General features: G+C 45.5%; 2 protein-coding genes across 8 annotated transcripts; one reads left to right on the forward strand and one right to left on the reverse strand.

The window, feature by feature from the left end:
* On the reverse strand, window positions 1-11,493 carry LOC149303826 (uncharacterized). Of its 2 annotated transcripts, none has more exons than XM_089480258.1 (2): window positions 10,968-11,493; window positions 1-3,522 (listed from the first exon to the last, which is right to left on the reverse strand). In XM_089480258.1, exons 1-2 carry the CDS (start codon window positions 10,984-10,986, stop codon window positions 2,507-2,509), a joined length of 1,035 nt encoding a protein of 344 aa, XP_089336384.1. In that variant the 5' UTR covers window positions 10,987-11,493; the 3' UTR covers window positions 1-2,506. The 2 variants fall into 2 exon arrangements, with proteins under 2 accessions (XP_089336384.1, XP_089336383.1); XM_089480257.1 differs by lacking the exon at window positions 10,968-11,493 and adding an exon at window positions 4,714-4,901.
* Window positions 10,395-27,916, forward strand: PRR14 (proline rich 14). 6 transcript variants are annotated; one of them, XM_089480248.1, is made up of 13 exons: window positions 10,395-10,409; window positions 14,531-14,602; window positions 16,259-16,450; window positions 16,579-16,846; window positions 18,407-18,537; window positions 18,641-18,875; window positions 19,003-19,052; window positions 19,461-19,552; window positions 22,247-22,967; window positions 23,591-23,705; window positions 23,861-23,967; window positions 25,194-25,265; window positions 26,650-27,916. In XM_089480248.1, exons 2-13 carry the CDS (start codon window positions 14,538-14,540, stop codon window positions 26,891-26,893), a joined length of 2,292 nt encoding a protein of 763 aa, XP_089336374.1. In that variant the 5' UTR covers window positions 10,395-10,409; window positions 14,531-14,537; the 3' UTR covers window positions 26,894-27,916. The 6 variants fall into 6 exon arrangements, with proteins under 6 accessions (XP_089336374.1, XP_089336377.1, XP_089336373.1 ...); XM_089480247.1 differs by lacking the exon at window positions 10,395-10,409 and adding an exon at window positions 12,663-12,679; XM_089480249.1 differs by lacking the exon at window positions 10,395-10,409 and adding an exon at window positions 12,725-12,816 and having other exon boundaries at window positions 14,531-14,632.
* Window positions 27,917-27,928: the final 12 nt, after the last annotated feature.

Raw genomic sequence — 27,928 nt, forward strand, 5'->3', positions numbered from 1 at the left:
CGTGCCTCTGTAATCATGTGAGTACCAGTATGGTGTAGTGGTTTCAGTGTTGTGACTAGGAATATGGGAGACCAGGTTCTGAATCCCTACTTGGCTATGGAAACTGACTGGGTAACTTTGAGCAAGACACACTTTCTCAGCACAGAGAATGGAAATCCCCTTCTGAACAAATCTTGCAAAAAATAAAAGCCTTGTTTAATCTTGCAACAACAACAACAACAAAAACCCCTTAGCTTAATTAAAGATCACCATAAGCCAGAAATGACATACATGGTTTTTGTTCTTTCCCTCTATGTAGGAAGGAACTGGCAAAATCACCTCTGAGCATTTCTTGCCTAAAAAAACCCCTATGAAATCATGGGGTCATCATAAATCAGGCCTATAGCCCCCATACATACATACATCCACCTCACAACAAACATGTATGTACTCCTGACTATCCTAACTACATTTTTAAAGGGAAAAAAAAGAGTAACAAGCCTGCAAAATGAAGGCTCTCCCTCCCAAATAAAAATGCTGCCCCTTGAAATTTTCCTTCCGTCCCCCAAATTTTTAGCATGACAGTCAGTAACTTAAAAGATATAGTCTGGGCAGCCAAAGAAAAGGGGCAAGCAAAGTTACCAAAGGAATGTGGACAAAGCAAATATGAGCTCCAGGTATAAACAATTTTCAGTGTCTTGCTTTCTTCAATGCTAGAAATATAGGGAAATTTAGGGGGAAATGAAGAAAAAATAATTGGAAGCCAGAATTACTATTGGGGAGGCAGAGCCCTAAATTTGCCCACCTTTGCGCTTAACGGCTGCAGACCTGTGAGGTAGGTTCTGAGAAGGAAGAAGAGTGACTGACCCATGGTCACCTAGTAACTTTCATGCTTGGAGACCTGAAGGCCTCCCCAGTCTAACACTCCAGCCCTAAGTCACACATTCCTCAGCAATTTATTAGTTTTCATTTCTTGTAGCCAAGGAGGAGCCCTTGTAGTGCAAACAGCTTTTATCTGAGTTAGTCCTGCACACAACCCTCATCTGATTGATTAGGTTGTTACGCATCCCAGAAAGACAGATTTATTTTTTTTACAGATGATCAATTTGGTCAAGTTATAAAAGTATCCAAGGTGAAAATTCGATGGAGTTTTTTGTGGGTTTTTCAGGCTATGTGGGTGGCCATGTTCTAGCAGTTTCTTCTTGACGTTTCGCCAGCATCTGTGGCTGGCATCTTCAGAGAAGGATGGAGTTTGTTTTGTTTATTTAGCAATAGCAATAGCATATCCCTATGCCACTTATCAGTGCACTTAAGCGTTCCCTCAGCAGTTTACAAAGTGTAAGCTAATTGCCCCCAACAATGTGGGTACTCATTTTAGCAACCTCAGAAGGATGCAAATTTGAGTCGAGCTTGAGCCCCTGGCTGGTATTGCAATCTTATAGTTTGTGAATGAATGGCTGCAGGACAGGCATTTAACCACTGTGCCACCAGGGATCTTAGATTTAGCATTGTGCTGTACCAAATACTGAACTATGGATTCAGTCCAATTACTAGTCCCAAAGAGAGTAGACCCATTGAGTCAAGGTGACTTACAGCATTGGTGAGTTACTGTGAAGCAATTAAATCAAACAGCTTATTCTGTTTGGGACTAACAGTTGCATTTAGGCCAAGTAACACAGTTCAATACATATGTGTTTAGAATTTGCGCTGAGTTAAATGGGATTACTGTCAGATAAGTGAAAATAAGATTGCATCCCGAGTGATGCTAATAGATCTAGTTTGTTGACTTAAAATAGTTCAGAGGACAGGAAGGGAAAGTGTTCATCTTCAGGCTAAATTTAAGATGGAACTTATGGTTCTGAAGCAGTGCCCCTTAATCTGAAATACAAAGACTGGACTGTGGTTAACCTGTGGTGAGAAAATGCATAGGCTCAATGGCATTATACTTCCAGAAAAAGCTAAATTCAGGGGCCATCCTAATTTTTAGCAATTTAATTTTTTTTGCCAGTTTAGAGTTTGGCTCTGGCTGTTGACAGGGCTTAATCTGATGAACGAAATTGTCATGAGAACAGATTGGTGTAGGCAAACGGTGGCTAAAAGCCAGTCTGATGTAGTGCGTGCATAATAACTGTGAGGAATGCTGGGAGCTGCAGTCCAACAGCATCTGGAGAGCTGCATAATTCTCATCCCTGCTGTAGCAAGTGGCCTTTCCCATTCTTCAGTTGCAGAGAAGATAAATGGCTTAGTATATGTTTAATAAAAAACTGTAATTGGAACAAATGTTTTAATTTCTCCTTTTGCTGCTGTTAATAGTAGCAGCAGCATAATAATAAGAAATGTTGATGCATCTCATAGGTACATTTTGCTTGGGAAAAGAATACTTTTGTTTCAATGTAACAGCAGCTGACATCTGTCTCTCATTTTAAAAAAATATCTCAACACCAGTTCCTTTCCTTTTTTTTAGTCTCTGTCACCCTAAGAAATCCAATTTTCACTGAGTATCTCCTATCTATCCCTTGATCTTGCCTCAGGTTTTCCCTCTGGCTGAATTAACTCTCTGTTGCTGTGCCAGTCCTGCCGCCCAGTTCAAAGTTTCACTGCCATTCAGGAAGCATCTGGGAGATTTCTTCGCTCGGTGGATTGTCTCATGTTGGTTCCGGTTGGAGTTCTGGCTGAAGCCCTTCCCACACAGCCTACACTTGTAGGGCCTCTCTCCTGTGTGGATTCGCTGGTGTTCAATGAGGACAGAGCTGCGTGTGAAACTCTTGCCACACTTTACACAAGTGTAGGGCTTCTCTCCTGTGTGGGTGATATGGTGCCGGATGAAATCTGTGCTCCGCGCAAAGCATTTGCCACACTGAGGGCACCTATAGGGCCTTTCAGGCAAGTAACTTCTCTGGTGCTTCATAACCACCTTTGAGTTCCATGAAGGGCTTTCCTTAGGAGGCTGAGAAACCTTTCCAGATCCTAGCTTATGCCCCAACCCTTCTTCTGTTCTCATCATGCTTTTAGGGCCAAGGCTCTTGTCTTCTGTCCTTTGCCGACTTTGCCCCCAGTGCACCAGCTTGCCCACCTTCCCTTTGGCATGAATCCTCTCGTGCTGGTTACGGTTGGAGCTCTGGCTAAACCCTTGCCCACAATGGCTGCATATATATGGTTTTTCACCAGTATGGATTCTCTGGTGCTCAAGGAGGATTGAACTCCGACTGAAGCTCTTCCCACAGTCCAGACACTTGTATGGCCTTTCACCAGTGTGAGTCCTCTGGTGCCTCAAGAGATCGGTGCTCCGGCGGTAAATTTTCCCACAGTCAGCACACTTATAGGATTTTGTTTGGCTGCATGGGGACTCCTTGGGGTCCATGAATTCCTCTTTACAAGAGGACGCCTGTCCTTTTGCAGAGCTTCTTTGCTGGATCCCACCAGGGCAACCCCTTTGGGGGTTACATAAGGATGTCCTGTGCAGTTCTAACCCATCTTCTAGATTTTCCACTTTGCTCTGGTTTTCTGCTGCCAGAGACAGAATCCAGGCAGGATTTGTCCCATCTGTTAGGATCAACAACAACAAATGTATTTTAGTAACCAAACCGTCTGAGCAGCTGAGAAATATCCCAATCCTCACTCCTCCAAAGCACAGAAGGTAGCTAGAGAAGGGGCACATCCTACATTTCCGCAACTTATGGATTCCCCTGCTGCACTTGGGTCTGACTTTGGCTACATCCACACTGCAGAAATAATCCAGGTAGATATCACTTTAGCTGCCGTGACTCCATGCTATGGAACTCTGGGCACTGTAGTTTTATGAGACGTTTAGCCTTCTTTGTCGGAGAGCTCTGGTGCCACAACAAACTACAAGTCCTAGGATTCAGTTAAAGTGGTGTCAACCTGGATGTTCTCTACAGTGCAGATGCTGCCTTGCTCAACTGTGTGAAAGTTGTATTAAGATGTCCAAGACCAGGAATCTCTCCGGCACAGTTGTCGCTTGCATGTGTTGCACTACAATTCCCATCAACACTAGCCAGTGTGCTGATTGGGGACAATGGGAGTTACAGGCTAACAAAGAACCAGTTTGGGAATAAAGAACGGAAACCACACATGGGCAGTTACTCCCTTGTTCAAAAGGCGAAGTGGCAGGTATACCGAAAAACATGATTAAGTATGTTTAGCCTAGGGAAAAGAAGATGGAGAGGTGATAGGAGAGCTATTTCCAAATACCTGGAGGATGGTCATGTGGAAAGAGATGGAGCAAGATCTTCCTTGACTCTGATTGTTGGCTAATGGGCGCATTGTAATTTTTAGAGAACTAATAGGAATTCTTGGTAAATTCAGTGTTAGTATTTTATTGTTGTATTGATTGTAAATTGTACTAAGTGTCTTTTAAGGTTGCAATCCTGGAGAGGTGGAAGGTATAAATAAACTATATTATTATTATTATTATTATTATTAAGATCACTTTCTGCTCTCCACAGGCGAGGATCTGAGCCAACGGACTCCCATCACAAAGAGAGTCTGACTTCATATTAGGATGGACATCCTGAGCCTAATTGCTATACAGCCAGGGCACTTAAAGCGCTCTCAAACTGGATTATTTCTGCAGTGTGCTTTTTGGACCAAAGTCTTACAAAACTAGTTCCCAGGATGCCCTCGCATTGAGCCAGGGCAGTCCAAGCGGTCTGAAAGTGGGTTATTCCTGCAGTGTGGAGGCAGCCCCTCTCTCCCTCCATTCCATGCCCTTACCTCGGGTGAGGACCAGGGACCTTCCAGCTGGGATGACGAAGGGCAGCAGGAGGCAGACGGAGCTCTGGGCCTGGTCTCCCAGAGAAGAGAAGCCGGGGAGAGAAGCAGGAGGCGCAGCCATGGCGAAGCCTGGAGGGACTCCTTCCTTGGAGGCAAAGAGGAGATCCCCATCCAAGAAGAAGAGACGCAACGCGGGGAACGGCGGGAAAGGAGGCCTGGCGCCGCACTGCATCCTGGGAGATGTAGTTTTTCCCCCAATGAGGCGAATGGTGACAAAGAATAGTGAACTGGGCCTCACCCACACTGGAGAAATAACCTGCTTTCACACCGCTTTAACTCTTTTTTTTTCTGGCTCTTTGCTATGGAATTCTGGGAGTTGGAGTTTGTTGTGGGCCCAGAGCGGAGCCAGAGAATAACCGGTACTGCACCCACACTGGAGAAATAACCCGCTTTGGCAGTGCTTTAACTTTTTTCTGGCTCTTTGCTATGGAATTCTGGGAGCTGGAGTTTGTTATGAGGCCCATGCTTCTTAGCCATTGTTCAGAATGGAGGGCATGACCGAATAAAAAAGAAAAATGAAGGGCATGACTGAATAAAAGCTGAAAATATCTATAAATGTTAAATTCATGCTTCTTAGTCATGCTCAAAATGGAGGATCTTCAGGAAAAACTGAGGGCATGGCCAAATAAAAGCTAAAAGCACTCGTACAAATATTAAATCCATGCTTGTTAGTCATGCTCAGAATGGAGGACTTTCAAGAAAATTGGACATGACCAAATACAAGCTAAAAGCGCTAATATTAATATTAAATTAATGCTTCCCGACCACCATCTTGAGGGGGAGAGAAGCAGGCAAGGAACGACAGGCCTCGGCCTGCCAAGAAGAAGAGCCCTCCTCCCGACCACCATCTTGAGGGGAGAGAAGCAGAGTAGTCGTGATGTGTTATGTATTGTTAATCTGATATTGGAAACCGCTTTGATCGTCCACGGAAAAGCGGTATACAAATACAGATTATTATTATTATTATTATTATTAGCCATGCTCAGAATGGAGGGCCTTCAAGAAAAATGGATGGCGTTATGAACAAATAAAAGCTAAAAGGACTCATATAAGTACAGAACAACAACAAAGTTTAAAGTGAAAACTTGTGAAGATGTGATGTTTTTAGAGAAAACTATTTTTTAAATAAAATTTAATTTAAAAAAACAGGTCCTCTCTCCTCTCACTGAGCCTTCCCTCACAGCATCTCTTCAGCATTTCAAAGGGATGCAGATGGATGTCAAAAAGCCCATTTCTGCCAAAAGGCAGATTTATCTGGTTTACTTTGATTTATCTGCTTTGATCAGGCCTGGCCTGGAATCCTATGTCCAGTTCTCAGCCCCACTGTTCAAAAAGGATGTTGAGAAGCTAGAGCGTGTCTGGAGACCATGCCTTATGAGGAGACACTTAGAGGACTGGGTATGTTTAGTCTGGAGAAGAGAAGGTTTATAGGTGATATGATAGCCTTGTTTATAAGTATCTGAAGGGATGTCATGTTGAGGATGGAGCAAGCTTGTTTTCTGCTGCTCCAGAGAATAAGACCCAGAGCAATGAATGCAAGCTATAGGAAAATAAATTCCACCTTAACATTAGGAGGAACTTTCTGACAGCTGGTCTACAGTGGAATGCACTTCCTTGGAGTGTGGTGGAGTCTTCTTCTTTGGGGGTCTTTAAGCAGAGGATGGATGCCCAACTGTCGGGGCCACTTTGATTGAGAGTTCCTGCATGTCAAGGAGTTGGACTGGATGATCCTTGGGGTCTTTTCCAACTCTATGATTCTATGATTATGGGAGCAGTGCTGTCACCTCACCCTTAGGGTGTCACTTGTCGCACCCTCCCAAAGACGCCCCTGCAATGAGCAGAATTGATTTGGGGATAAAAATAGAGGAAGAGTGGCAAAAAAATTACAAGTGGGTGAAGGCGGAAGCAAGGAGTACAATTGTTGTTGTTGTGTGCCTCCAAGTCATTTTTAAGTTATGGCGACCCAAAGGTGAAGCTATCATAGGGTTTTCCTGGGAAGTTTCTTCAGAGAGGGGTTTGACATTGCCGTCTTCTGAGGCTGAGAGAGTGTGACTTGCCCATTGGGTTTTTAATGCTCAAACAGGGATTTGAACCCTGGTCTCCAGAATGTTGAGAGCTAGCATGGCCTTAGCGGTTTGAGCATTGGAATACAACTCTGGAGACCAAGGTTCAATACCAAACTTGGCCATGAAACCCACCTTGGGCAAGTCACATTTTCTCAGCCTTGGCGGAAGGCAATGGCAAACCTCCTCTGAATAAATGTTGCCAAGAAAAAAACATGAAGGTCACCATAAGTTAAATTAGTCCTTAGATTTCTGCTATTCTGCACTGTCTTGTGATGTACCTTAAGGGGAATACTGTATTTACTTTTGAGGGGGACAAATATTTTCAGTGCTTTTACATTTGGTGGATCTTCATCAAACTTCTTAGATAGGAGAGAATGAGGGAAAGTTTGACAGGGTAATACTTCTTGTTGTTGTTGTTGTGTACCTTCAAGTCGTTTCCAACTTATGGCGACCCAAACGTGAACCTATCATGGGGTTTTCTTGGCAAGATTTGTTCAGAGGTGGTTGCCATTGCTTTCCCCTGAGGCTGAGAGTGTGTGACCTGCCCAAGGCTACCCAGTCGTTTTCATAGCCGTGCTGGGAATCAAACCCTGGTCTCCAGAGTTATGGTCCAACACTCAAAACACTTTGTCGCACTGGCTCTGAATATATATGCATGTCTATTTAAGAGGAAGCTCTATTTCATTCAGTGGGATTTCCAGTATGTGTCCTAAAAAGAATGAGAAACCTCTAGCCAGATGCTGTTGAACTCTCAGTTCCAATCAGCCTTAGCCAGCCTAGCAAATGATGAGACATGATGGGAGTTGCAGTTCATCATTTGAAGAAGTCTGTTTCCTTTGTTATCCTGTCTCTTCAAGTTGTTTCTGACTTATGGTAACCCTAAGGTGAACCTGACATGTTTTTTTTCTTTTGGCAAGATTTATTCAGAAGAGTCCAACACTCAAGCCAGGGATCTTAGGCTACCCTTGGTATAGGGTCAGTGCTTGGAACCATTACTTTTGGAATGCAGTTCCTAGAATCCCCATCCAGCATGATCCCCTATAATTCTGGCCATGAGTTCTGGTAGTTGTAGTCCAGTGGCACTCCACCTTCCTAATGCCGTGACCTTTTAATACAGTTCCTCATGTTGTGGCGATCCCCAAATATAAAAATATTAATATAATAATATAAAATATGTGTTTTCTGATGACCCCTGTGAAAGGGTCACTTGATCCCCCCAAAGGGGTTGCGACTTGCGGCCCACAGGTTGAGAACCTCTATTGTAGTCCAAAAAAGCGACTTTCCCCATTGCAGTCTCTGTGACTCTGAAACAACAGGATGATTAATTTCTATATTTTTAAATATATATCTAAAACTTAATCAATCAAACAATAAGATTAAGTTAGACTGAGCCTTTCGATGTATATGTAGTTGTATGTATATTGTTTGTATATTGGTAGTGTTTGTTTTCTTGTGGATGTTGTGTTTATTAGTTGTATGTCTTTTGTATTTTATATAATAAAATTTAATTTAAAAAGAAAAAAAGAAACTACAGGATGATAAGATTCTCTGAACATGGGGTTTTCCTCCCTTCCTCATGGAGAATGCTATAAAGGTCTGCTTTGGGGGCAGGTTTTAATTCCTACAAAACTGGGCTGCATCTACACTGGAGAAATAACCCAGTTTGGCACCGCATTAACTCTTTTTCTGGCTCAAGGCTATGGAATTCTGGGAGTTGGAGTTTGTTGTGGGCCCACTGTGGGCCCACAACAAACTCCAACTCCCAGAATTCCATAGTCTTGAGCCAGGGCAGTTAAAGCGGTGCCAAACCGGGTTATTTCTCCAGTGTGGATGCAAATATCTTTCAGGAATCAGCCATATAGTGAAAGGGCCTCTTTCTGAAAGCAAGAATTCAAGGCTGTTGCGGCTCCTTTAAATCCCTGGTTTCGGGTTTTCCCCTCAAATGGCGGCGCCCTAAACGGCGCCACCGAGAATCTGCCCTCAACCAAAATGGCGACCGCCCACTATGCCTTCCTTGTTTTCTTCTCGCTTTCTCTCCCCGCGCCCTCTTTTTTCCCTTAGTAAAGATGGCAGCTTCGCCGACTTCACCGGCGCTTATGCCCTTAACAAAGATGGCAGCCAGTCAACTTTTCTTCCAGCAAAACAGAAGCTGCATCAGCACCTCAGAAATAATAATGCGGTTAACACCGCTTTAATTGCCATGGCTCGATGCTGTGGAATTTTGGGAACTGTAGTTTGTTGTGGCACCAGAGCAGAGCTCTTCCATCTTTCCTCCTTTCATCTCTTTTATATATTTCTTCTGTGATTTACTTCCATGGTCTGCCGTGCATCTGAATTGCAGAATTAATGCAGCTTTATATTGCTTTAACTATCATGGCTCCATCCTATGGAATCCTGGGATTTGTAGGGTTTTTTTGTTGCCCCAGAGGTCTCTGAAAGAGAATGCTAATCTCACTTAACTTAAAATCCCACAATACCATTGTATTCAGCCATGGCAGTTAAAGCGGTATCAAACTGCACTAATTCTGCAGTGTAGATTTAGCCAACGTCAGATGATGGAAGTAACACACAGAGGGGCTATATAAAAGATATGAAAGGAGGAAAGATTAGTTCATGGAAGAACCCTATGAAGATGACCCTCCAGTTTTAGGAAGTGAAGGGAAGCTGCCTTCAGAGTACATGGGAGACATAAATCACCAGGAGCTTCACTCAACAGGAAATAAAGTAATTTCAAATGTACCAGAGAAGAATTCTACGGACAAATAAATGGGTCCCACAGCCAGTGTGAAGTAGTGGTTTCAGCATTGAACAAGGACACTGGGAGACCAGGGTTCAAATCCCTGCTCAGCCATGGAAACCTACTAGGCAAGTCACACTCTCTCAGGAGTTTATCAAACGGGACAGGAGACTCTCAATTTCGAAAGAGAAGATAGCGAGGTCAATTCAAAAATTCACGCAATTACGTGATTACTTATCACATCTTAAATTCGCTGTAATGGCCTCCCTGAACGCAACCCAGATTCTGTGCAAAGTAAACCATCTTAATTGCAAATTGGCACCCTTGCGCATGCTCAGTGAGACTCCAGATGACTGGAGCATTGCATATTTAGGCAAGTGAGAGAGAGAAACCAAGGAACCCCACAAATTACAAGAGAGGTTGTCCATAGTGAGTGGGAAGAATGGTTGAAATAACATGCTCTATTCACGTTAAAACGAGCATATATTCACTCTTGTCACGTTAAAACGTGAATATAATGGTTATCCAATAGCTCCCAGTCCATGCCTCTCAATTAGCAGGCAGCAGCCCCCCCTTTGCAATGCTGAAGGACAAGCGGAAGCAAAATTGAAGTGGAATTGCAGTGTAGCTTCATGGGAAACCCCCCCCTTCCGGATGGGGGAGGGAAACCAGGACCAAAGGAGACATGCACATCACATCAAATAACAGCACACTGAGTGCGAAGTTGCCTAGAAATAGGGTTTGTGACTTGGCTAGTTCACAAAATTTACTTAACTGTGGACTGACTCATGATTGTGTTCGGAGTGCGTTCGGACTGCCAGCGATCGTGTGTGGTAAGCTTTTGCGCAATAATATGAATATGCATGATCGCGTTCAGGATGACACTGGATTATACTTCCAGTTTCAGTTGTGTGATATCCTCCTCAGTCTCAAAGGAAGACAACGGCTTCCTGAACAAACTTTGCCAAGAAAACCTCTAATAAGTTTGTTTTTCAGTTGCCTTAAGTCACAAATGACTTGAAGCCATACAACATCAAGAGCAAATAAAGTCTGAACTCTCCCTGGAAGCCAAAATGAATAAACTGAGGCTGTCCCACTTTGGTCATTTGATAGAGACCGCAAGGGCCATCCAGTCCAACCCCCTGCCATGCAGGAATTTTCAATCAAAGCATCCCCGACAGATGGCCATCCAGCCTCTGCTAAAAGACCTCCAAGGAAGGAGACTCCACTATAATCTCTGAGGGAGTGTGTTCCACTGTCGAACAGCCCTTACTTTCTGGAAGTTCCTCCTAATGTTGAGCCGGAATCTAAAGTTATGCACAAGACAGATATGCATTTCTTAAGCCCTATTTCCTCTCCCTTCTCCAATCCAGGAGCCTTTTATGGTTCACCTTGGCATTTTGTGCCCATTCTACTTCCTTTCTTGCTCTAGACCTCAGCCGTTTCCTCCCTGAAGATCGCTGGGTGATGCCCTCATCCTTCACAGGTTGCTTATCTGCTTCTGAAAATAAGAAAATGAGGAAACTAAAGACGGAAGATATTAATTAGAAAACATGACTCACTAGAAATGACAATAATGCCTGGTAAGGTAGAAGTGTAAAAATATATCATTAAATGGGCAAGTTAGGGAGAGCCAGTTTGACATAGTGGTTTGAGTGTTGAACTGCGACTCTGGAGACGAGGGTTTGATTCCCAGCTCAGCCATTAAATCCACTGGGTGATCTTGGGCAAGTCACACTCTCTCAGCCTCAGAGGATGGCAATGGCAAACCCCCTCTGAAGAAACCTGCCAAGAAAACCACAACAGACTCGCCTCAGGGTTGCCATAAGTTGGAAATGACTTGAAGGCACAAAATAAACACAACAAAACCAAGTTAGGATTGTCTATTTGGTGCCACAACAAACTACACTTCACAGAATTCCATAGCACTGAGCCGTGGCAGTTTAAGGCTGCATCCACGCTGGAGAAATAAACCAGTTTGAAACTGCTTGAGCTGCCACTGCTCCATGCCGTGGAATTCTGGGGATGGTAGTTTATTGTTGTGTGACACAATCAGCTACCATCCCCAGAATTCCACAGTATGGAGCTGTGCTAGTTCAACTGGTGTCAAACCAGGTTATTTCTCCAGTGTGGATGAAGCTTAAGTGGCGTCAAAACACAATGCAGAAATAATCCGGTTTGACACCGCTTTATCTGCCATGGCTCAATGCTATGAAATTCTGGAAACTGTAGCTTGTTGTGGCAAAAGAGCTCATGTAGAATTGAGCCATGGCAGCTAAAGCAGTGTCAAACTGGGTTATTTCTACAGTGTGGCAGAAGGAGCCCTCTCATGGGAGTCGAAGGCTGCAGCCGCACTGCAGAAATAGGTTTGAAACTGCTTTAACCGTCACAGCTCAATGCTGTGAGGTTCTGGGAACTGCAGTTTGTTGTGGCACCAGAGCTCTGCTCCGCAGCACTGAGGCCCAAAAACACACTGAAGAAATAATCCAGTTTAAGACCACTTTAACTGCCTGAGTGCTAGGGAATCCTGAGAATTGTAGCATATTGTGGCACCAGAGCTCTCCGACAGAGAAGGTCAAATGTCTCACAAAACTACAGTTCCCAGAATTCCTTAGCACTGAGCCAGGGCTGTTAAAGCGGTCTCAAAGTGGGTTTATTATTTCTGCAGTGTGGATGGAACCTGAGCTGTGGCAGTTAAAACTTGTGGGTTATTTGTTCTGCTCTGGTGCCACAACAAACTAATAACCCTGTTTGGCACAGCTTTAACCCTTTTCTGGCTCAAGGCTATGGAATTCTGGGAGTTGGAGTTTGTTGTGGGGTCCAACTCCCAGAATTCCATAGCCTTGAGCCAGAAAGCGGTTCATTACTGCAGCATGGCAGGAGCCGAAGCGAACTGGTCGGCGGTTAGCCTCAAACTGAGGGCGACAGTTGAAGTGGAGCCCTCGCTCGACCCTCGGGAAAGCAAGCCGCGCGCTGATTGGTCGCGAGGGAAAGCAAGCCGCGTTCCTATTGGGCGGGCCCGGTCACGAGAGGCCTCGCGGGGTTAGTCAGGGAAGGGCAGCGAGTGGAGGAGGAGGAGGAGGAGGAGGAAGGAGAGGGAGCGGTGAGTTGGAAAAGGGGGGCACCTAACTTGGGGGTTGTTTTTCAAATGTTCGTGTTCCTTATTGCAGATCCTGAAGGGGGGGTTGGAGGGGGTTATTAGTTTGTGGATGAAGCCCCCCGAGGAAGCAGGGATCGAAGGTGAGTTCTCTGGGGGCGATATGGGTCCAAGGCAATGGATCTGGGTCAAGAGTCTCGGCAGAGGGATCTGAGGAAGATGGGGGAGATGGGAGGATGGTCAGAGACTTGGGGGGGGGTGCTGAGGAGAACTATTTGGGCTGGGAACAAGGCAAGTGGATCTAGGTAGTCTTAGGTGAAGGATGTGGGGAAGATAGGGGGAGGTTGGAGGACATTCAGAGAGGGAGGTTTGGGGGGGAGGCTTTTTCTGGGGGGGGGGGGGATGGAGACCATACTCCTGGAAGAAAACTCTGCCCCAGTTGTGGGTTGATGAGCAGAACTATTGGGTCTGGGATGAGAATAAGCCAGTGGATCTGGGTAAAGGCTCTTGGCAGAGGTAAAAGATCTGGGAAGATGGGGGGAGACATGTGGGGGAGGTTTTATGGGGGGGGGATGGAGACCATGCTACTAACAGAAAACTCTGCCCCAGTTCTGGAGCGCTGAGGAGAACCATTGAGGAGCCCCAGAGCATGGAAAGATGGCTAAGGAAGGACCACTGAGCTGTCTGTAATTTTCCTGCACCTTTGCGCTGGAATCCTTTCTGTTTGCGCTGCCGAGAGCATCAATGCGCCAGTGCAGTGTCCCGGCTTGGCCATGTAAACTCACTGGGTGGCAAGTCACGCTCTCTCAGCCTCGGAGGATGGCACTGGGAAGCCCTCTGCGAATAAACTTGCCAAGAAAGCCCCAGGATCGATTGACCATAGGGTTGCCATAATTTGGAAATAACTGGAAGGCACACAACAACAGTTTCAATAAAAGCATTGGAAGCAGAAGAATCTGGGATAGATTTCTGGGTTGCATGTAGCTCTGGTTTATAACTCCTTCCTTCCACTCCATATGTCCAGCATGCTTAGCTTGCATTAGGACTTTAGAGGATGGAAAAGTTATCTTCTTGTACAAAATATCATCAAATTCCCCAGTCCCCATCCTGGCTCTGGGACAGGAAGAGTTGTAGCCACCCATTAGCAAAGGGGCTGAAGGGGAAGCGTAGGCAGAGAGAGGTATCAAGCAACAGGTTGGCAGGAGCTGTTTGTATAGCAAGGGGATACTTCCATAGCAAAATGCCTTGGGTGGGAGTCCAAGGCCAGGAAACGGGGTTTTAAACATGATCGGAAGAGAAAGTGTTTGGATGGGAAAGATTAAAGGATTTATACTGAGAAGGAAATAGCTGTTTTGTTTTCGGTCTGTGTAGGGTGAGTCTTGATAGAGAAAGTGTGGGTTGAGACAGCCTAGTATTCATGGCCCTGACACCTACTTTCTGCCCAGCCTCTTGTTTGTTTCTACTAACTTCTGCTTGGCATGACTCACTAGTTCATGTCGTCATTGCTCTCATGTGGCATCACTCAGCCAACACTGTCCTCCTTTTCATGGCATTTTTCAGCATCTTAACAGCTGTACATTTTGAATAGCCCATAACGTATGGGTGGGGAACTTATGCCCCTTCAGATCTTGGACTCCAGTTCCCATCATCCTTGACAATTGGTTGTGTTGGCTGGAGGTGATGGGTATCGGAGTGTGGAGAAGACGTTTGTCAGGCTGATATTCACATTCCCTAAAAAAAAGTGGGTTGGATGAAGGTGGTATCTCCACTGTGATGTTTAAATATTTGTCAAGCTTTTGTTTTTGGCAGCCTGGCACACTAATTTGTGGTTTCCCATATCTTCTCATTTGATCACAGGATTTGCATGTCCCTCATCTATCTACATTTGGCAAATGACAAGTCTACTTTTGCACATTTCTCTGGACTGAGGTATCTATGGAAACAGTTCCCAGGCTCATGGTAGGAAGCTTTTCCATTGCTATCGGAACTTCTAGCCTGGCTGTTCTGGCAAGTCCCTGTGGGAGGGAGGGCAGGTTTGGATTGCCACTAATACGCTATTTCTACATCTCTTAATGAATTATAATGACCTTCGCAAAGGGGAAAAATAATTAGCCCCTTGCTTGGCTCTGTATCTTTTTCAGCAGTATTGGAAGAATACATGCTTGAAGTGGTGAATCTTTCAAAGATAGGGGTAGCATTCACAAAACTTTGAAAAGTTACATTTTTGGACCACAGCTCACAGAATCACAGACTCCCTGTGGGAACTATAATCCAAAAAGTAGCTTTTTCAACCTGTCACGATTCAGAAGGGTAACAAGTTTAAGCCCTGTAACATGCCCTGTAGAACACGTTGTTGTTGTTTAAACTGTGGGCTTCTGAATGGAATGGGATGTATTAGATGGTTCTTAGGATTCCTTTCACTTCTACAATTCTCTGATTTTAATCTCCAGTGCTCAAGTCCCCCCAAATACAGGACAGCTTACTTTGGAATAGATGTGTATACGATTGCATTGTAATTTTTATTTTATTTTTTAATTTTGGTTTAGTCATACATGTAAACTCCTTCCCCTGCTTTATAATCATTTATGAAATCAGGATTGAGTAGATGGAGGTGGTGGAATGTATTTTAGATGGATGCATTTTTACTCCATGGTGAACTTGTGAGGAAGACACAACTAAATCTGTGAACCACAGGGCAGTGCTCCTGTAATCCTGGTATGTTCTAAAGTAGTGCTATTCAAAATAGTAGTCCATGGGTTGGTGCCAGTCCAGAAGCCATTGGCTGCCAGTTCCTGGTGAGTATCCAAGAAAGAAAGAAACAATTGTAGCCTATGGGCACAGATGTTGATCATTAGCAGAAGGGGGGAAGAAACTGCTAGTCCCCTGCATCACATTGCTGGAGAAGTACTGCTCTAAAGGTCCTTTTCAGAGGGGTTTCTCTGGTACCCAAATTGCATTTGTTTTGATCCCAGGTGAATACCATTTAATTTGCTGATGTTTTAAGATAACTGCAGTATTTTCAGTATTGGTTTAGTACTGTAATGTTTATTCCCTTTGCTATTTAGAGCTTTTTTGAATTTTAACATATTTAACTGTTTTGGTAATTGCCCAGAAAAAAATTAATACAAGCAGGGGTGGGAAACATGTAGCCCTCCAGATATTCATTGACTGCAACTTGATTGAATGTGATGGCTAAAGCTGCTGTGAGTTGTATTCTGGTAACAACTGGAGGGCCCTATGATTGCTCTTGTTATTGCCAACATGTGCCTTCAAGTCATTTCCAACTTATGACTACTCTACCCTACCCTATCACAGGTTTTTCTGAGGCTGAGAGTGTGTGATTTGCTCAAGGTCACCCAGAGGGTTTCCAGGTCGAATGCGAAATTGAACCCTGGTCTTCAGAGTTCTAGCCCAATGCTCAGACCATTACAGCACACTGGCTTCCACACACATAATTCTTGGCCCTGATATAAATGCCTGCAAATGAACCATGTGTAAATTTACAGCGCTTTATAAATAAAGGTTAATAATAATAATAATAATAATAATAATAATAACCAGTGCATCTTCTTTCCTCTGATGCAGAGAGGTGAGGAATGAGAACTTGTTGGGCCATCCCAGGCCGGCCGCCAAATTCCTGACCCTGAGGAGGTGGGAGACCTGTCTTCTGAGGCCTGCCATGGAATGCCCACTGCTTGAAGGAACGTCACAGGGGGGAACGCATCCACTGTGTGCCTTTGAGAGGCATGTAAGGCGACGAAAAATCCTCATATACAGGTGAGAGGAGAGTGCTGGAGGATGGGGAGAAAAGAGTGTTCTCCTTTGTGGAAAATCAAGCAGGAGTGGGGGGAAGGAAAATTGTGTTGCTGTCTTGTGACTCCCTTTGTGTCATCTTACAATTTTAGGCCTGCTCCTGAGGAGCATGGATCCCCCACCCTGCAGGAGAAACATCTTGAGATAGGTGGAACATCTCTCCTCCCTTGTGGGGCTGCAGGGTGGTCACCCAGTAAGAGGCAACGGCTTCAGAAGGGCTCACCCCCAATGGCAAAAAGGAATGAAAGTCCTTTCTGTGGGGCAGGAGAGAGCTTGTGGCGTGTGGCATCTCCCATGGAGAAGAAGCAGCGGAGGGTGCTGGCGGTTGACCTGGAAGATCTTTCTATCACCAAAGTGCCTGTGAGGATGCCATAACAGGGGCGGGCACCTAGGGTAGTGGGTGTGGATATGTGAGGCTGTGTTCAAGCTGCTTTTGAGGTAGGAGAACCGATTAAATAGGGTTCAAGAAAGGAGATGCTAAGCTCCCTGTTGGAGGTACTGTACTCTGTTGCCTCTTCACCAGAGCTTGGATTTTTATTAGAAAAATCAAACAGATCAGTATGGCTTGGGGCAGGGAATAAAATACCTGTCGTTCTCATTAATAATTTTTTTAAACTTATATTACTTAACATTGCTTTTTTATAAACCCCAAACCCCTTTAAAATACAAAACCTCCTTAAAAATACCCCAGATTTACTCAAAGTAATATTAAAATATAACAAGTAAACATTGTCCCCAAAGGCAACAAGTGAAAATGTAAATAATGTCATCCTCCAAAGTAATATGTTGCAGGTAACATCATTACTTGTAACACGTTATTCATAAGCTCTGTCTCATCAGAGGATATCCCCCTTCTCACTTGGCAGAAATCTTGTTTGGATATTCCTGTGTGGGCTTTGACTTTTAAAGCTTCTCACAGAGTAAGCTCCAAAACACACTGCAGAAATCATCCAGTTTGAGACTGCTTTAACTGTCTTGGCTCAATGCTAGGGAATTTTGGGAATTGTGAGATCTTTAGCCTCCTCTGTCAGAGAGCTCTGTGAAAAAATAAACTACAGTTCCCAGCATTCCCTAGTACTGAACCAGGACAGTTAAAGCAGTCTCAAACTAGATTATTTCTGCAGTATGGTTTTAGATCTAAGATTATGGCACCTGGATGACTGCCTATCTTGACAAGATCTTAAACCCAGATGGTGCTTCCTCCATCTTTGGTGTATTGGGTGACTGTCAGAGGAAGACTTTCTGAGTGTTGACATTCCAATTGTGGAATGTGGTGTCTTACAAATCCCTAACTGTACCCTGCTTCTTGCATCTTTTTTGCACCAGACAAAGACCTTTCTATTTTTCTGAGCTTTAGTGAGTGCAGTTTGAATCCTGTTGACATATTTGTTATTTTTATATATTCTTTGGCCTTTACTTGATGTTATTTTCTTGTATTTGCATTTTAATTGTCCTATTATTATTATTATTATTATTATTATTGTTAAACTTTATTTGTGAAACGCTGTAGATTCATAGAATCATAGAATCAAATCCCCTTGAGGATATGATTTTTATTCTGCCCTATTTCTGTTCAAATTCCCTTGGGAATATGATTGGGATGGCCATAACAATAAATAAATAATCTCATCCTTTAAGAAAGGTGCCTTTAATACAATTAGAAATGAACCAGTTGGCCAATTTTCCCACTATGCGTAGCAGTACCTATGATGTTTGGCAAGACCGAATGAGGAGATTTGTACCCAACGGTATAAAGTGCTCTCTTGCATGGTTGGAATGGAATCAAAGCAACTGGATTAAGTACCAATATTGTTCCCATGATAGATTCTTGTGTAAGCAGGTTTATGGAAGGAGTCGAAGAGAAAACCTCTGAATTTGTTTACATTGCTTCTAACTTGACTTGTATCTCTCTTTCTCCAGGGGGATCCACAAAGGTGCTCACCTCTACGAGGACTTGCCATATCACCCTGCATAAATTCCTGCCAGCCAGTGATCACGAAGGCAGATGGAGTTTCTTGTTCAACAAAGGGTCAGAGTAGTACCACATGCAGGTGAGCAGTGGTGGTTCATGAAACTGGAGAGGTGGTGGTGGCTGTAGGCATAAGCATCTCACCTGAAGCTTTCTGTCCTTCTTGCTGCCTTCCCTGTGTGCAGTTCAACTTCACCTAAGAGAAATTCAACTTCTCCTAAGGGGGCCTCCCCATCCCACGAGGAGCCTCGGGAGAAGTGGAGCCATGTGTGCCGGCAGCTGTGGGACCAGAGGCAGTCTCCTTCGTGCCATGAGACAGAGCGCCTGCAAGTCAAGCGGCAGCGTCTGCAGAATGGATTTTCCCCAGTCAGCAAGACAGAAGCCATCAGTATGGAGGGCTCTTCTTTGAGCCGAGCCCTGGTGAGTTGGTGAGGAGAGACAACTGTGGAAATGCCAAGGGGGAGGCACTTGGCAAAACCTTACTAAGGGAGTCGGAGGGTAATGTCTTGGTCCACCTTTCAGTTCAGAAATCTTTTCTCGCTGGCAGGATGCCGGCGCTGGCATGGAGCAGCTGGAGACCTCCCCACCCCCCTGTCGGTGAGTGCTTCGCCCACAAAACCAACCAAGGTGTGGAATTGGCTGTGCTTCCCTCTCCCCTCCAACCTTCAAGAGCCTGCTAGTTACACTGCAAGAAAACTGACCAACTTTGAGGATTAGTTTCGAGGCCTCTACTGCCAGTCCAGAATTCCTTGGGAGATGAAGGGATATTTTTTTCATTGATAAAGGTGCCACCTTGGACACTGGGTGCCTCTGGAGCAGCCTTCCTGAATTTGGGACGCCTGAGGTGTGTTGGCCTTCAGTCTCCTCCCATTTTCACCCAGCCTAGATAGGGAGTGATTGAAGTCCAATCCATCAGGAAGGCCCCAGGTTTTGTGAGGCTGCTTTTGAGCATCCTGAAGGGCCAAAGGCTGCCTATCACTTCTCAGTGTTTTTGTTCTCACTCAGGAGCGATCGGCGGATATTACATTGCCACTCACCTTCTTCACACACGGACAAGTCAACCCCTTCTGACCTGTGTGAAAACAGTCATCAGACAGGTGGGTGAGGCACATCTTTTACCCTTTCCTTCAGGGCAAGAGTGGTATTGCAAAGGGATACAAAAATCAGTGGGTCTGTGTAAATATTGACAGGGCCATTTCTTGTCCCACAGAGCTTAGAAATCACTTTACAAATTCTAGTTATGGAAGTGAATATCCCATGTGCCTCCTCTTTCCCCCAGTTGTCATCTTTAAGGCAGCTTATAGACAATGTTGGTTTCCTGTCACAGTTTCTACATTGAGAGCCAGTGTGGCATACCGGTTTGAGTTTTGAACTGTGACTCTGGAGACCAGCTCAGCCATGAAACCCACTGGGTGACCTTGGGCAAGTCACACTCTCTTAGAGTCAGAGCAATGGCAAATCTTCTCTGAAGAAACTTGCCAAGAAAACCTTGATGTTTCACCTTAGGATCACTATAAGTTGGAAATTACTTGAAGGCACACCACAACAACATATGTAGGCCTTCCACTCAAAACAAATGGACTCCCATGCCCTACTTCTGATACTTGTGCTCCAGGGAGCCACTGACTCCTGGCCTTGCTTGTGTAGTCTCAATGTCACTAGCAGGAGGGGAAGCAGGGACGTAATGCTGCTGTTAGGTGGGAACTCTGTGGTTCTCCCCATGTTGTTGAATTGCACCTTCCAGCTGTCTTAGCCAGCATAATGAGGAATGATGAGAGATGCAGTTCAGTAACACCGGATACAGTTCCCACTCCTAGGCTAGGTGAACTCTAAACCTCTGGTTCTGGTTCCATTCTGCCATCAGTCTAGTAGATCTAGCCTGGAAACAGCATGTGTCACTTTGCGAATGTTGGTCTAAGGAGAGCAGTGCCGCTGTAAGGTGTATGTGGGCAGGGGAAATGGGATAGGGTAACAGAAGAGATTTCCCTTAAAAAAAGAGTTTTTATGGATCACTTAAAATAAAAAGGCAGACTGCAAAGCAACTTAGAGAAGGCTTGGGCGCTGGGCTAAAATTGCCCAGGGTGGGGAGAGAAAAGGGAGAACGATGATGGAGCAGCTGCAAAGAATGCTTCAGTGTGTTTAGTATAGGGGAAAGGGGCAGAAACTAAGTAGTGGAAACTGGAAAGGAGAGATAATGGAGGGGGTGCGGGCTGTTATGATTGCATGCTTATCCTTCCTTCCAAGCTGTCAGAAAATATGTCAGTGGGAAAGGGAGCAATAGTCCTCTAAGTTGAGGTGAATCCAGAAAAGAAAGGTGTTCCCTGTATACAGTATGAGTTTATAGTAGGCAAGGATCTCTAAATGCTGAGGTGCAGAGTTGGGTTCTCAAAGCTATTTTTGGCCCGTTACAGACCGCCCAAAAGGGGCGGTCTTGGGCCGCTGCCGGTTGCAGTGTGGAGGAGCCGCAGCAGCCAAACCGCGCGACTCCTCCGCGCTGCAAAAAAGGAGTGCAGAAATCGCACTCCTTCCAGCAACCCGGAAGAGCCTCCGCAAGTGCCAAAGCACGCACTCGCGACGGCTCTTCTGGGTCAAGATGGCCGCGCCCATCTGTATAGGGCGCCGCCATCTTGCCGTACGGAATACGCGCGAAGGGCAAGGCACGTCTGGAAGCGCCACCCCTCGCGCGTATTCCTGGCGTAATGACGTTGCCGCTTAGGCCCGTCTGTAAGGCGCCTTTATTATCTTTGGCCATTTTATTGTGGTTTCACATCTTAGGTTTTTAATGTACTTGGAAATTGCTCAGAGAACATTAGCTGTTGGGTAGTCTTAAAATACTCAATAAAATGTGATTAAAATTCCATGCATCAGTCAGGCTCTATGTGTACAAGACTGCTGTCCCGCAAGCACATGGGGTCCAGAGCTCTCAAACGATGTCAGAAAGGCAAGCATCGCCTAATGAGAAAACTAAAAGGAAGAATTTTGGGAAGGTGAATGTGTGTTCTTCTTAGCTGGTGGTACAGCCTGGCAAATTACTTTTTTTAGATTGCAGTTTTCAGTATCTGTCACCCAACATGGCCAAGAGTATTGGCCATGCTGGCTAGAGGATTCCAAACATACAGATTATGGACTGTGGCATTCATAACTTAATATGGTGACTATGGGGTTTCTGGAGTTATAGTAAAAGAATAACTTTTCCAAGTTATATTCCTAGATGGATGCTTGTTAGTAGTAAGTTTAAACAAAAGTAGTAAGTTAAAGGTCACACAAGAAGTCAGGGATCTGAACAACCAATTAGGAATGATACCTTGATAGAATTAACAAGCAAAATTGATTTGGCTTTGCCACCTCCAAAAGATCCTAACTCCACAGGACACAATTTTCCATTTTATTTGGAGCAGTAAATATACTCCCATCATTCTAGCATTACAGACAAAATATAGACTTGGAAGATAAAAGGCAATTTAAGGGGAAAAATGGAGGTGATCTGGTGCTCTAACCACTGACAATGCCATCCATCATAAATGTTTTCAAGATGGGAAGCTCTACAGTATAGGCAAGAAAGGAATGTCTAGTCATGGATACTTATCATATTTTAAAGCCCCCTTCCTCAAGCTGGGGACCTCTAGATTTGTTGGACTAAGTGTCCATCACCTAAGCCACCTCAGCTGCAGATGATGGAAGAAGAAATCTAACACATTTGGAAGACTCCAGCTTGATGGAGGCTGTTGAGCTGAAATAACTATCCATTCCTTTGCCCCACCACCAATGACATTCCTTATCTCTCCCATCAGATGTGTCATCGGAAGCAGCCAAAGCTCCTTCTTCCTGGCCTCCTTCCACTTTGACTTTCTTGCGTCCTTCAGTGGTCCCACGTTTCCAGCACTGGGGCCTGGCCCCTGTTTTCCAGAGTGTGCGTTCGAAACTGGAGGCTTTCACTGACATCTTCCTGAGCCCGTCCAAGCCTGCGCTTCCATCCACTCAGGGACCGCCTTCCTTGACGCTAGGCCCTCAGAAAAATGAGGACCAGGCAGCAGCCCAGCTGGGAACCCCACACAGAAGAGTCAACATTGAGGTGAAAATTGCCATCTCAGAACCTCGTCCCCGGAAGAGAAGTTGCCACCAAGAAGAAGAGGAGGAGGAAGAGATGGGCAGCCTGGTGGTGAGTGGGCGCCCCCCTATCAGCCAGTGGCGCTTGAATGAAGGAGATCCAGCTCCTCAGCCCCGCCTTGGACGCAGCTACTCCTGCCCAGATTTCCCTGGGGGCCGATCCTGGCAAGACTCCCCAGTGGCCATTTCCCCATCCTCACAGCAGCGACAGCGCCGGCACACTGTCTGCAGTCTGGAAGTATCGCGAGAGCTGGGCCGTCCCACTCCACCCTGCCTACGAAAGGAGGTGTACCCATTCAGCACACCCCCTGCACGATTCCTGGCACATTCAGTCAGTGGTGATAGCTCCTCATATACTTCTCCTGTGCCTTCCTGCTGCCGGGATTCCGATCCAACTCTTTCCAGGTGAAGCTTCTCTCCTCATTACTTGTATTCCCTACCCTCCCTGCTGGGACCATAAATTTGTGGGACTGGAAATTCTTCGTAACTCTGAGTTCTTGTATTATATTTCCTGTGGCAGCCTTGTGTCTCCAGATGAGATTGGACTGCAACTCCCATTCTCTGTAACCGACATCCTTGAGCCAGTGTCAGGGATGGTGGGTGTTGCAGTATGACCTCACATGTGGATCTGGGGTTGGGAAATGTCACTCTCCAGGATCTTGAACAGTAGGACTGCCAAAGGCCTTTTCCTGGGACCCGGTCCATGAGCCTAGCATTGCATTTGAATTCCCAGAGGTTTGTCTCTACATCAAGCATTTTTTATTACAGCTCTCAGAGTACTCCAGCCAGTCTGGGCAAAAGTAATTTTTCCAAGCTCTGTTCTGCAGAAGGAAGTCCTCCACTTTTTCCATGGTACTTCACAACTCCCATGATGTCTTGCACCCTTAATGCTAGGTGCCCCTGCCTGATTCATTTGTTTCTCTTAACTCCCTCCCTCCCCTTCACTGGGCTGAACAATTCAGGCTTGGAAACATCTAGGACTCACTTCTGTTGGTGTGTTTGGTTTTTTCCTCCCTCTGTCCTCATAGGAACCTCTCCACCTCCCCTGATGGTGGACAAAGAGTGCCTGGGGTTGGCCTGGGCCTGGGTGACTCCGAGTTGGTCACATCAGAGCAGATGATACTTGCAGAGGATGAGTTGAAGGTCAGTTGCTGCTTGATCCAGGGACCTACCCTAGGAGGTGCTGTGCTGTGAGGAAAGGGTGGCTGTGGAACTCTGGTTCTCTTCTCTTTGCAGGGTTCTTGTCTTTGTTTTACTCTTGTGTTCTCTCACAGTCTTGATCTTTCTGAAACGTGCAGGTCTCACAGGACAACACCACAGGGAAGGTATCCTGCATAAGGATTCGCAAGACGCCAGCCAGGCAGCAAGCAAATCTCACTCCAATGGGGCTTCCCCGGCCTGTCAGGTGAGGTTAGGATGTAATGGTAATTTTTTTCATTTTAAAAGGTGAGGTAGGAGATTTCAGGGAGTTGGGAAACGTACGATTAATGTTCCTCACTGCCTGGAGGTGAAACGTCTGTGCATGAGACTATGGTCAGTGCCTTTTGGGGGTAGATGAATGCACAGGGGGGGCGAGCAACTTTTGTCCCTCCAGATCATGGTGGATTACAGCTCCCAGAATCACTCAATATTGGTTATATTGGTTGGGGTTTATGGTTGTGGCAGTCCGACAGCATCTGGAAAGCTTGAAGATGACATCGGTGGGGTGCATATAGAATAGAATACAGTGGAACCTCGCCATAGGCGGGCGCACCGTACACGGCCTTGGGCATACGTGCTCAAGCCGCGGTGCACGCGCGGGGCGGAAGGGGCGGCGCGTCCCATTCAGTTGAATGGGCGCATGTGCCCGTTGCGCCGTGCGCGCGCCCGTTGCACCCTGCACACCTCCGTGCCGCCGTGCACGAGCCCCATTGTTTACAATGGGGCTCGAGCATAGGCGGAAATCGCCATACGCGGTGGGATCCGGAACGGATCCCCCGCGTATGACGAGGTTCCACTGTAGAATCTTAAGGGCTAGGACTGCCCTTTAATGTCAAAATTTGTTCATTGTCTGGTTTTGATTTTCGTTGAACCAATCTAGGATATCTTTGACTGGGAAACATTTGGACACTCTAGCTCAGTGATTTTCAACTTTAGGTCTTCCATAGATTTTTGAATTTCAGCTCTCAATCCTTGACCATTGGCCATGCTAGTTGTGGCTTTTGGGATTGGAAGTCCAAGCCCTGGCGGACCATAGCTTGAGGAACACTGCTCTTGCTGACAGGTTAAAGATAAATTTCCTGACATGCCCTGGAGAATGTGGGGCTAAAGAAGGGAAAAGAGGCTGGAACCAGGACTCCTGTGGTGTCAGGAGTATGTTGTCCCACTCAAGCCTGATGGTAGTTAGATTAACTGGCATTGGTGTACAATCTTAAGAAACTATTTGCTGGTTTTTATTTAAAAAATATGAGCTAGAGGTTAACAGGCAAACCACAATCCATTGTGTGGACAATACCTGTTAGGGCTCAGCAGGCCTGACTGGCTCTTTCTCCCCACCATCCCACCTCCACACCCCACCAGGGGAAAAAAGCAATTTCTGTCACTGGCATTGACATCCTTGCATAATGAATGTCCTTCTTTTTCCTTTCTCAGGCTGAACAAGAAGGAGTTCAGTCTGGAAGAGATCTACACAAACAAGAACTACCGCACCCCTACAGAGAAAAGGTGAGCATAAGAAGCATTACTGTGTGCTTGCTCTCCCTTGCGTCATCATTTTGGGTTGGGAATTCCCAATTTTGTTTCAGTGCTTGCAAGCAATGAATGCGACCTCCTGTGATCTGAATATATTTATGAATGTGCTTACGGTAGGGAGTGGGGGAAGAAATTCATGAGGCAGTCAGGCTACACAGATACAGGGCATAGAAAGTAGTTGTACAATCTTCCCCTTGTTTTTGAGCCTCTACAGTCTAGGAAAGTACAGGCCAGTGTGATCTTCAGAGAATAATTATTTTGGAAAAATAGTCTGAAAAGGAGAATACAGCATCTTCCATGAAACTAATGTAGAAATTATTTTAGTTTCAATTGACTCACACATGCAGATGAACTGTGGACATCTAGTATTACAGGGAGGACTATGACATTTTTGTGATCTTTGATATTCTTTTCTTGTTCATGGTCACAGCTGTGCTTTCTGTTAGTTGACACATATGCTAATTGCTGCTTCAAATTTTAGTTGGTAAACCAGGATTCTAGTTCTCAGTACTGATGGGCCAAATAATATCCAGCCATTAATGCTGAAGGTGCTGAAAAACAAATGAGCTTTGGAAAGGGAGTTGTCTTACTATAAAGGTGCTTTGATCTTTTTCTTTGTTCCTCATTCCTGCCACATTCTTTGCCTCTTTAGTGCTTGGGTTTTACTTGTGGCATCTTAGAAGTTGTCAAGATCATCAGATTTCAATCAGAAACCATTCATTACCCCAGGTGTGGGCATCAGTGGCCCTTCAGCTGTTTTCAGACTGTTGTTGTTGTTGTGTCTTCACTTTGTTCCTAATTCATGGCAACCCTAAGGTGACCCTATCATGGGATTTTCTTGGCAAGATTTATTCAGAGGAGGTTTGCTATTACCTTCCTCTGAGGCTCAGAGAGTGTGACTTCCCAAACTATCTCAGTGGGTTTCCATTTCTGAGCCAGAATTAGAATCCTGATCTCCCAGAATTAGAATCCTGATCTCCTTGTCAAACTCTCAAACTGCAACACCAAGTTGGCTTTCTGTTGTCTGAAAACTCTAAACTATTTTCAGACTACAGTCCCCATAATCTATTTTACCACTGCCTAGGCTGGAGAGGGACACTGGGAGCTTTAATACAAAAACATCAGAAGAGTACTAGTTGTCAGCCCAACCTTACATCCAGAATATACTACAAAAACTGTGGTGAGGTTAGCATCCATATTGTTTCTTCCATGTACAAAGTTTGGGAATATATGTTTGTATGCAAACTCATCATTTCCTGAACTACCTCCTCCTACTTGTCAAGCCAAGCCTGACCCTGATGTTGGCAGTCCCTTCTTTTCCACATGATGCCCAACCTTTTGCTCTCTCTCCCCACAGGTCATTTGAAACCATCTTTGAGGTGCCATTGGAGCGCAACGGGGCCCTCATCTTTACCAGTCAGCGCAAGTTGAAGCGGGCTGTGGAGTTTCGAGAAGGTGGCCTTCCCCGCAAGCAGCGCAAAGCCCGCACTCGAGGGGGGCGCAAGGCTGGAGGACGGCGGGCTCAGCCACAGCCTCCTGAGCTGGAGGAGCGGCTGCGGCAGCGGCTGGCTGAGCTGGATGCCCTGTTTGAGGAAGAATAAGAGCAGAACTAACTAGGGGAAGGGGGTGATGGCCTTGGAAGCTCTTGCTTTCCTCTCCCTCGTCTCCCCAGTGAAACACCTCTTCCCAGAGGGCTGTTTATTTTTTAAACCACCAACCCACCATTTTACCACTCCAGGCTTCTCCTGTGGTTTTCTGTATTCCCCATTTTCCCAGACAAATTGATCTCTGGTGACTGTGGCCACCACTTTCTCCTCCTCTGCTTAGGTAGTGTTGCTAAGCCATGGAGGTGGTTCCTTTGAAAATGCCATCTGGACACTTGCCATGCTGCCTGTGCTGGCACCATGTCAGTTCCCTGTTGCTCAGTCCTTGAGCTCACAACCCAAAAGGAGGCATATTTATGATGCCCCAAAGTTGCCTGTTCTCTGTATTCCGCTTCCTGCGCACAACCTGACCATCAGTGCCATATGTGAGGTATCGATCCAGTGCTCTCTGGTACTGTGCCATCCTCTAGAGACTTGGGCCATCAAGAGATGAGCCTAACTCTGCGGGAAGCAAGTCTCTCACATTTTGGGGCTGCCATCTTCACCAAAACAAAATAATGAGCGCTGAATGCACAAGCCCAAAGAAACGGACAGGACAAAACAAAGGGTCTGTTAGGAAGGAAGCGGCTGCATGCCTATTATGGGGCAAGAGATGATGTGTGGAAGAGGATTAAACCTTGGAAACGTTACCCCTTTGGATTACATCTCCCAGAGTCCTCCAGGCCTCACGGTGGCCATGCTGGCTGGAGGGTTTCAGGCGCCATAATCCAAAAGAAGAACGTTTTTAGACTCTGGGAGATGTGTCAAGAGGCTGGGTAAAAAGGCACGTTCCCTTGCTCTTTATTAAAACACTGGCAGTCTGTGAAGAAATAGCAGAAGTGCATCAGGTTTACATCCCCAGCGAGGGCTTGAGTATCCCAAGCTCCGGTCAGTTTGCTGGGACCGTTCTGTTGAGCATGAAGGGCCTTCGTTTGCGTTTTGTATTAATCTATATTTCTAATAAACTTTTCAGCTTGGGAAAAAAACTGGTGA

Source organism: Sceloporus occidentalis, unplaced genomic scaffold, assembly GCF_023333645.1.
Source record: "Sceloporus occidentalis isolate IW3139 unplaced genomic scaffold, rSceOcc1.0.p SCAF_14, whole genome shotgun sequence".
NCBI lineage: Eukaryota > Metazoa > Chordata > Lepidosauria > Squamata > Phrynosomatidae > Sceloporus > Sceloporus occidentalis.

Coding starts and splice junctions, on each gene's coding strand:
- PRR14 (XM_089480248.1), top strand. CDS start 14,538: ATGTCCCTCATCTATCTACATTTGGCAAATGACAAGTCTACTTTTGCA. Junction 18,538..18,640: donor CAGAGTAGTACCACATGCAG/GTGAGCAGTGGT, acceptor CCCTGTGTGCAG/TTCAACTTCACCTAAGAGAA. Junction 18,876..19,002: donor CTTCTTTGAGCCGAGCCCTG/GTGAGTTGGTGA, acceptor TCTCGCTGGCAG/GATGCCGGCGCTGGCATGGA.
- LOC149303826 (XM_089480257.1), bottom strand. CDS start 4,834: ATGGCTGCGCCTCCTGCTTCTCTCCCCGGCTTCTCTTCTCTGGGAGAC. Junction 3,523..4,713: donor GTCCCTGGTCCTCACCCGAG/GTAAGGGCATGG, acceptor TGATCCTAACAG/ATGGGACAAATCCTGCCTGG.